Source organism: Limanda limanda, chromosome 1, assembly GCF_963576545.1.
Source record: "Limanda limanda chromosome 1, fLimLim1.1, whole genome shotgun sequence".
In the NCBI taxonomy this organism is placed as follows: domain Eukaryota; kingdom Metazoa; phylum Chordata; class Actinopteri; order Pleuronectiformes; family Pleuronectidae; genus Limanda; species Limanda limanda.
The window spans coordinates 30,693,713-30,703,753 of NC_083636.1; the positions used below are offsets into that span (position 1 = coordinate 30,693,713).

At 37.8% G+C, this 10,041-nt stretch overlaps 2 protein-coding genes across 2 annotated transcripts; both read left to right on the forward strand.

Moving 5' to 3' along the window:
* The first annotated feature begins 1,119 nt into the window (after positions 1 to 1,119).
* On the forward strand, positions 1,120 to 3,264 carry LOC133004413 (growth/differentiation factor 6-like). Its single transcript, XM_061073934.1, has 5 exons — positions 1,120 to 1,423; positions 1,808 to 1,956; positions 2,051 to 2,128; positions 2,220 to 2,350; positions 3,127 to 3,264. The coding sequence occupies exons 1-5, from the start codon at positions 1,320 to 1,322 to the stop codon at positions 3,262 to 3,264; spliced, it is 600 nt and encodes a 199-aa protein (XP_060929917.1). The 5' UTR covers positions 1,120 to 1,319.
* A 1,672-nt stretch (positions 3,265 to 4,936) lies between these two features.
* On the forward strand, positions 4,937 to 8,542 carry LOC132999031 (uncharacterized). The gene is made up of 2 exons (XM_061068812.1): positions 4,937 to 5,368; positions 5,547 to 8,542. Exons 1-2 carry the CDS (start codon positions 5,134 to 5,136, stop codon positions 5,939 to 5,941), a joined length of 630 nt encoding a protein of 209 aa, XP_060924795.1. The 5' UTR covers positions 4,937 to 5,133; the 3' UTR covers positions 5,942 to 8,542.
* Positions 8,543 to 10,041: the final 1,499 nt, after the last annotated feature.

Consider the following 10,041-nt stretch of genomic DNA (forward strand, 5'->3'; position numbering starts at 1 on the left):
TTATACGACCACTTCCCTTTTTTCTTCTATCTGTCGACTATAAGAACTAGAGGATTGTTCCGTCTTGGCCGAAGCATGCACTCTGACATCAGGGTATGATAGAGAGAGAGCTTGGACAATAAAGTGAAGACACTGCCTGGATCTACATGTGCAACAAAAGACAGTTTTGCAAGTCTTGTATCAGCTCGAACCAAGCATTCCTTTAGCACTGGTAGCTATCATAGCTGAGTATCCAGTGCAGCATTCAAACTGTGTATTATGGGCTGCATGGAAAAGTTTCAGACTAACCCATTTTTAGGCCTATCTGAGGAGAAGAGAGTTCAACTCAGGACATGATCCACACTGGCTCACATAACTGTCAATGCTGCCAGGCCTTTTTCTTTTTCCCTTGAATAACCACTGTAGAGGAATATTATGTTAATATATTTATCAAGGGAGATTTCTGCCTTTAATATCAGGCCAGAAAAGGGAGTTGTGATAGAAACTGATAACTTCCCATCTGCAGAAATGAATGGACAGCTTGTGTTTCATTGTTTTGAGACCTTCTCGTGGCAACATGTGTAAAAATAGGCTGACTTTGTTGACTCAGTGGGATTCTCTGGATATCTTTCCTGTCTTTTAGCCAAGATTTCAGATGTGTTTGTGGCCTTTGCTCTGTCTAGACGGTCAGACATTGTTCAAACCCACACAGTTTTATTCAAAATTCAGAGAAAACAAATATTTCAGAATGACAAGACATCTAGAATAACCTTGAATTGCAGCAGTTTAGCATATTTAGCATGTTTCAGTTTGGAACACATACTGCTTTAATGCACAGATAATATATCTATTATACTGATATTGATGAATTAGATGATTTTTACAACCTTAAAGCCTCAGTGTATAAAGGAAATCAGAATGGTAAAACTGTGTGTTACAAGTAATAGGGTAAACCAGTGGAACATAAGCTTTATAATGTTCTCATTTGTGGATCTTTTGTCATAATATGACAAGTGTATTGTGGTTTGAAATGTGGCTTGCCATATATCTTCTTTTTTTTCTTCTCACCCCTCATTGCTGGGTGTATTAATGTCTCTTTCTCTCCTGGGTTGTCCTCCTCTTCTCTTTCATACAGCACAGGGGGACAAGAAGACAACAATGTTACGTATCTCAAGGCCAAGCTGGGCTACAGGAAGATAAAAACCCAGGTTCCCAGGCCTTGACAAACGATACGTTGCTCAGCATCCTCATCTCGTCACTCCTATCTCCAGCCTCCGACCAGACGGACAGAACCAACAGCAAGCGCCCTCTTTTGCCGGACTCGAACCAAGCTCGTCACCATGTCCTTTGCGTTCACCGTCTCGATAATGCTTCTGGGCTCTTCGGCCGTGGTTGCGTTTGTCTTGCAGCCATCCAATGAAGAACCTGCAACCTCTGCCATCAGGTCAGTATCACACTTGTTTACACACACGCCTGTATGTAATGATTTCTTGTATATTGTAGGGCTTTTTTTTATGCAGGGAACAATGAAAACATTCTTACTAAATATGATCCCCAAAAAAATTTGGAAACATTTTGTCAGGTCAGAAAAGTAATTTCAACCAGCTGCAGTGCTCTAGACTTGCCTATCAGATGACATTGATCTGTGCTGATGTATGTATGATGAGGCGTTCACATGCATTTTGTCAAACATTATATTCTCTGCGTAATTCAAGGCCACCATGACCGTCCGGTTGTCTGAGGACAATACTAAATGTTTGATATTTTTTGTACTTCTATGTGTTTCTGTGTAATCCATATTAATATTGTATTTAAATGTGATGTTCAGTTGCCGTGGCGAGTCATTGGAGTCCATCAGGAAGAGTCTCCTCAAGGCTCTCAACCTGGAGGCCGAGCCTCGTCTTCCTGCTGGCGGGCTGCACGCTATCAGAGAGCAATGGCAGCGCACCACTTCTCACAGAACCAAAGTTGCTGCAGGTGAGTGGAACCCTGCACTCATGGTGGACACAAACAATATCGCACTTTTCCAACTTGAGCCTCATTCCTTGTGGCTTTTTTCATGTTGTTGCAGCTGCAGCAGCCCCTGACTCACGTGATGGAGAAAACCGTCTGAGGTGCTGCTCTGTGGCCTCTGAGATCTTCATGAAAGGTACCAATTCAATGTGTGTGGATGTAACTGTCATATAACTTAAATATGAAAAATATAATAATAATAATATCAATTCTTGTGTTTGGTATAGATCTGGGCTGGGACAACTGGGTGATCCATCCCTCCAGCCTCACCATTGTTCACTGTGCACTCTGCAACCCTGAGATGAACAACGTGCAATGTCCATCATCCCACACCAATGGCCAGGAGGCCAACTCACAGGTATATTTCTCTAAGGTGTTAAAATAGTGAAATAAAAGTATTCATGTTAAATAGGTAAATACCTGTAAACCCCGGTTACTTCATATTGCACTGCCATGCATGTGTGTATAACAAGTAAACATATATTGTAAACATTGAAGTATATACATCAATTCAAATCACATCATATGTTATTTCAAGGCATTTTACAGCATTAGGTTTACCTAACAATGTTTCTACAAAGAGCAAGCACCTGACCCGTCAGGTTGGATGGGGGAAATGGAGGAAGAGGAGAAAGAAAGAAAAAGTGAATAGATAAAGAAAGAAACAATTGCGTGACTGTTTAAATACATTGAAACTGATATATTACTCTGTTATAAATACGTATTTGAGTCTAAGTAGATGGTAACTTTCCACTACTGTCAGCACAGCTGGCTGCAGAGTTTATCTGTGTGTGTGTGTGTGTGTGTGTGTGTGTGTGTGTGCGTGTGTGTTGCCATTAGTTATGCCTGGTTTGACTCTGCATCATTTGAAATAGGGTTTTTGAAATACCACATTTGTAATTGTATTATTCTCACTAGCATTTGCCTAAATATTGGTCTGATTTATTCATAAATTTGTTTGCATGTAATACACTTAATTATTCTCTTTTAAACTTTAAGTAAATGTAGTAAATTCATTGTCTTCAATAAAGTGAACTTTGCCTCAGTTCGGTCTATTTGGACAGTTTCTTCACTCTGAATATCAAACCGTGTCACAATGCCTGACTCCTCCACCTCTCTCTGTTTGTTCTGCAGGTCCAGGTGCCATGTTGTCAGCCCAGCTCCCAGGAATTGGTGCCCATCGTCTACGTGGACGAGTCCAACACTGTCGTCATTTCCTCCGTTCAGCTGACCCGCAGCTGCAGCTGTGGACCTGGAGGCAACAGAGAATAAAGTTGGTTTCCTGCGACATCTGTTAGCCACTTGGAACGTAAACAAAGAATACACACATTTAGACGTAGATTATACCTCTAGGTGCAGGCCTATCTTCTCTTACAAACACTTATGTTGCTTTTTCAACTCTGAGCGTGGGAAACTACGTTTTGCATTCCTGTTTCTCTGCTCTAGCCAGAAAAAAGAGATACAAGGGGGTAGCACAGATTTGTCGAGTCACTCGACCACAAAACTGATTTATAATTATATGCTCTTTTAATAGCTGTGGTGAGAGAAGCGGATCACTGAGCTCGATCACACGTGACTGTTCTCAAATTACAATCTATTTCATGTGATACTGTTTTTAATAAAGAGTTACCAGTTCGATTACCAGTTCGATTTTTTTAATAAAAAAGAGAATTTCTGCAGATGAATCCAAGTATTTCTCTTGCAACAAGTTAGAAACAGTGATGTGAAATGCAGCTGCTACCAGTTTATCTTTTAAACAGGTCATGAGTCCACAGCGTTATTTATAGTCACTAACAGACACCCAGTGTCCCCTCCAAAATCTGAGATGGTCCGAAGCCAATCTTCTCTCTGATCTGTTTTCCTCTCATGGAAAACAATCCCCAACAGCAAAATTGCATCATATTAAAAATAGACTTAAAAGCAATAAATAAAATACAGGCTTGTAATTATGATGCTTCGACATTTTGCAAAGAGCATATTATCTTCAGATCAAACTCCCTGCACCTAAAAGTCTTGGTAAATGAAAAACATCAGTTTTGTACTTGTAACCTCCATTTGCAATGTTCCATCTTCATGTTTCTCCAAGAAGAATTAAAATTAAAAAAAAATAACAATTCTGCCCCCTCCAAAAAAAACCTGTGACAACAAAAAAAAAATACTTTTAGTTTTATGAAATATAAACTCTTTTCAACAAAACAAAGTTGCTTTGTATCATTTTGTGGGCAAGGAAACAACTGAATATAATCCTGATAAATACAACCAAGTGTAAACATTTCTATATTTCACATTGTATTGCATTGTTTTCACATGGTAGTGATCTGTAATTTTGGCAAAAACAAAAAGTAAATTATCATTTATCATAAAGATTTAATCTTAGCACACAAAAAGTGGAATTCAAATTAAATGGGGTTAAATTGTGATTTAAATTTATTTTAAAATATTATATATATTTTTTTTATTGCTTCATTTATCTCATGTATTAATCCAAAGCATACTTTCCCATGTACACAACTTTATCAGCTCACTTCTCATGATATTTTATAGTTCTCAGTTGTTTGCTTGTATTCTCCCACTCACTTCACCAAGTTACCTCACCATTCACTTTTCAAGTATTGATTTTCTTTTTCTTTTTAATGAGTGAGCTGCTATGTCACCTGAAATTAATCAATAGACTTAGATCGCATGCAAAGTGTTTTATTGTGCATATAATGATGATTTAGCATCTTAATCATTTGTACAAAGTCAGTGATTGCTCTCTGGCATTTTTTGAATAAAGATAATTGAAATCAACAAACTTTCTTTGCTTGTTTTTCCCTTTTATTTTTACTTTTGTGAAATCATTCCCTTGTGACAGTAATTTGGGATTTCATGACTGGCTGACGGTTACATGCGCATTCCAGAGGGAGGGAAAGAGCAGAGGAGAAAATGTTGGCACTGAAAACTAGGCGTTGTTCATGGGAAGAGAAACATGTTGCTCACTTTTGAACAAGCCTTCAATATATTCAGTTGCTGCAGTGGAGACTTAACTTATGATTCTCAAGTCATGCAAGCAAGAAATTGATCCCAGATTACGGAAAAACAACTGATCTACGAGAGGACAACAGGATTTGGGCCTGCAGCTCAGCATTGCCAGCACACAAAATGTTGAAGTATCTCATTGTGTGGATGTGTGTCGGTGTACTGTCCACACTTCTGCCAGCTGTGGGGGCCATCGAATGTACAGAGATGGAAACACCACTGTGGCTGAGACCAAGTCTGAGCTCAAGAGCCATGCCACAGCTGACCAACTGCTTACTTGAGTGCACCTGGATGACATACAACAAAAAACTGCTTATTCAGGACAAGAACAACATACGGCTTCAAGACTCCACAAAAGGTAAGCAGCCTTGGAGACATTGTCATTGAGGGTTTGCTGCAAAATAAAATCTTGTGTGAAGAGCTTGTTTATTCTAAAAAATAACCAGCGCTCTGTGTTGAGACTATTAAGTGATTCATTCTCCTACGTGAGTGACTGACATTGGCCTCTGTTTTGTTCATATATCGTCTCTTCCCAGGAGACCTTGGAGAATACTGCTGGTCTAAGAAGATCAAGTGTAATCTTGGGGAGAGCTTTCTGCATGCCTATGTGGTGTTGCCCGTGGATATATCTACTGCTAGACACGAGCAGCTGGAAGTCAAAGCCACTGCCCCCGTTACCACCAAGCTGCACCTACACGCCAGCCCCACCACAGTCCCAGAGAGCTGCGGCCTGCGTTACGATGTCACAGAGCACTTCAGCACAGGGGAGTCAGAGACATCATTCTGCGTCAAGCTCGTCACCCAGGAAGACGTCCGGGGGGACAATGTTCTCAAATGTCCTCCCTATCTGGTCACCTTCTGGCAGAGAGGTCCTAACCAGTCCAACCAACAAGGTGATGCAGGGCCGGCCCTGGCAATGTTGGCGCCCTAGGCGAGATTTCAGATTGGCGCCACCCAACATACACACGCAAATTGTCATGCATCATCAGCGATGGAATAAGTTCTCAAAACTTTTGCCTTAGAAAAAAAGCACTACTGCATTAAATTGTTACTTAAAACTTTTGCCTTAGAAAAAAAGTACTACTGCATTAAATTGTTACTTAATTACACGTATGTAAGTACAATCTAGAGCCCAACAGTATCTAGTTATACTTTTATATGATGTATTTTTTAGATTAATCTTATTAATGAATTAAGGTGTAAGCAGCTTTTTATAGTTGTAGTTTGTTAAGGTTAAGTTGATTTATAATAATTGGATATAAGGTTGTAAGTAATAATGATAGTCATTATGTTTAATCTCCTTGATTTTTTCCTAATTGATTAATTGTCTTTTCCAAGTTAGAACCACAACACCATTTTCCAAATCTAAAAATTATTAAACATGAAAGCAGCAAATTCTCACATCTGCAACTATGACAAAACTGGCATAAAATAATGAAAAATGACACAAAAAAATGTTGGCAATTCATTTTCTTTCTTCTGTCAAACATCTCAACAAATTTGACATAATGTTACTTATTTAATCTTTAATAAAGCATCGTATTTCATAAAAAGCTATGCTTATATGCCAAACTCTACAGTCATTAAATACAATCAAAACAAAAAATTCCTTATCAATATAATAATATAAAGTAAGCACAAATACTTTAAATTTGTACTGCACAGTGCTTGAGTAAAAGAGATTATAGTTACATTCCACAGCTCTTAAGTACAAGGTTAACTGAATACTGGCTGGCAGTGGGGTTGATTCAACATGGTTTATATAAGCTATTAACTTGAAAAAGAAGTGCAGGATCAGAATGCTATTTATTGAAATGCTACTAAGATATTGATTATGGGCCCTTTGGAGGTTTGTTTTGTTTAGGTTCAATTTGAACTTTTCCTCTTTACATTGTTCTGTGTGATGAATTTTGTTGACAAAAGGATGTTTGTTTATATTTACTGTATGTACGTGATGCAGTAATATACATGATTTAGCTTTTTTTTATTGTCAACATTAACTTTCTTTGGATGTGGTTTTCTGACAGCGATGTTTTGGACGCAGAGTAAATTATATTTTTGTCTTTCAGGTTGCCTTTATGTGATGTTTAAAGAATGTTCTTGTTGGGAAAGTCGTTTTTTGAGCACAGAAAGTAGATGTGGATCACTTTGCATAAGTGAATTTATGTTACAGACAAAAAGATGCTTACCAGAAAAGCTGCAAGAAATGGTCAGTGTTCTGTTAGATGGTTTCACTGGTAATAAGAGTAGTGCAAAAGTGAAGAATAAACAACGTAAGATGTTAATGGTTGTAGGTGTGCATGGAAACTTTATTTTCCTTTTACACCAAATGTTTATTGTGTGCCAGAAGATTGTGATATAATTATTAAAACAATATATTACAACCAATGCAAACCCGATTCTTATTACAAATAACTGCAAGACAGATTAAGCAAATCAAATGAACAAATACTTTTGGACAAATTGTGTGGGAATCTTCTGAGAGACAAAGTATTATTATATTTGGAATACTGCTAGTACAAACTATCTGTGTGTATCTTGTAAGTGTTTGTCTGACTGTGTGTTAGCTGTGTGTGCTCAAAATGGAAACATGAAATCAGAAAGCATGGAGTACCACCTACTGGCTTCTATGTAAAATAACAGAAATACAGAAATATTGTACACAACACTCTCCAACCACTGGATGGCAAACTAGTCATAGGGTAATATTGTGTGTGTGCGCGCGTGTGTGTGTGTGCAACCAGTATTGTGTATCTAACGCTAGAAGGGTCCAGTTTTCTTAAGCTTTTATGCAGTGGATAATCACAACTTATGATGTCATCATTAAAGCCAGATTTGTTAAGGAACTACTTTTATTTCGATTATAATTTGATCTCCAGGATATTATCAAAACCCTGATAAGAATAAAAACCAGGATATAAAGGTGCATATAAAAATGCTCCCTTTTACATATATTTGACTCTATAACAACTATTAAACAGTCACAGAATTCATGTCTTATATAATCGTACACTTTCAGTCGAGTACACTTACATTGGCACATGTTTATAATATAACAGTATCATATTCCGCTGTCCTGAGCCTCTGCTCAGGTCTAAATGAAGGAGGATGTTGGTATGTTCTGTTGGCACACGCTCAGGAGCTGTGTAACATAATCACTCATGGTTAGTGTCCAGTAACTGACCCTTCTCCACAGCCTGAGTTGCAAGAACAGCTACACGAGGACATGCAAACTAAGTGATTTTTTTCAACCCCAGGTCATACTGCTTTCTAAAGTTTTATTGTTGAAATACTTTAAATGATTTCTAGGTTGTCTGCTGCAGGCCAAGAGTAGAGCTGGTCATCAAAACTGGTACCACAGCGTTACGGTGTGTCAGGACATGTGAGGCCTGCTGCGATATGTTTGGTCAGGAGAGTGAATCCCAGCTGGTTTCATCAGACCTGTGAATATGTGTGACACTGCACTGACAACCTGTAGAAATGTTGGGACACATTTTTTGTATATGCTAAATTAAAGCAGTTTGTGACCAAGTTTTTTTTGTATTTCATTCATTTCGGAGGTAACAATTCATATAATGGTGTCATCAAATACATACATAGTTCATCTATTCACTGTGGCAATCCCATAAACCTTATGTGCATTGCTTTAGATTCACATATTGACATCGAATAAAGCTAAATATCCCCAAATTAATAAATAAGTAGATAATTGCAATGACAGATACACACATATACTCAGGATAAGACCCAGTATAAATTAAAGCATTGATATTTGTTTTATTATATATGGTGTCATTAACTACATCAAAGTCACTTTGGTTACAAATTTCTTGTTACAGTCAAAATTAAATATGATTCCAGTTGTACATGGGACATGAGCTGAGAAAAATATTTACTGATTGAATTAAGTTCATTCTCAATCCGCAAAAAAATTGGATTGCTTTTTTACAATTATAATTATTCAAAATATAGAATTTGAAATGAGAAAAGAAAATACAGTATTGTTACAGAAAGTATAAATATAAATGCAAATTTTTCCTGCATTGTTTATTATGTTAAATAAAACTTAAAACATAAACACTTATATCACTTATATCAATAAGTCTGTGAGGACTCATATCAGCTGATCAGCCAATTGATATGTTGATTTTATATAAATCTATATATGGATACTTTTATAGCTTTTTAGGCTCATTGTCTATTGGCAGTGTGTGTGTCAGGACCTGAATGAACACTAGCAGAAATTGACTAACAAGTAAAACACAAATACAACCAAACATGTTTGAAATAAGAGAATAAATATTTTTTTATAGTTTTGTAAATAAAACATAAAGATAAATGCACAGCTTCCTCCTTTTTCTCTGTATAATACAAGTTTTAATTCAAGTGCATATCTGCAAACAGGGCCACTGATATCAATATGTCAGTGAAGGCTCATACTGGTCAATATTAATAGGCTATATACACATACTATAAAAATACTTTCTTTGGCTGGTTGCAGTAAGAACCTGAATGGTCCACACCAGGAATTAAGTTGCCGCTCTATCACATTTTCTTTCAAGGTTTGTATCATTTAGATTTTTTCATTTTTGTGATGTTAGGACTGATACAGTGATGGGGACAGACTGAGACAGACACTGAGACAGTGATAGGGATAGTGATGGGGACAGACTGAGACAGTGATGGGCTCAGGGACAGACTGATACAGTGATGGGACAGACTGAGACAACTGAGTCAGTGATGGGGACAGATTGAAACAACTGAGACAGCAATGGGTTCAGGGACAGACAGGGACAGTGATGGGTTTGAACCATAGACTGTAGGTCCAGACTCAGACAGTGATGGGCACAGACGGGGACAGACAGAACCAGTGCTGGTCGCATGAGGACTGCTGTCACCTCAGGTAAACACACAGTATGTGATGACTGTACCATGTCTGGCACGCAGGGGTCATGGTGGAAACTCTGACCGAACTGAGGTAGTAAAGAGGAAACTGGGATTAATAAAGATCTTCACGGGAGGATTCGTAGA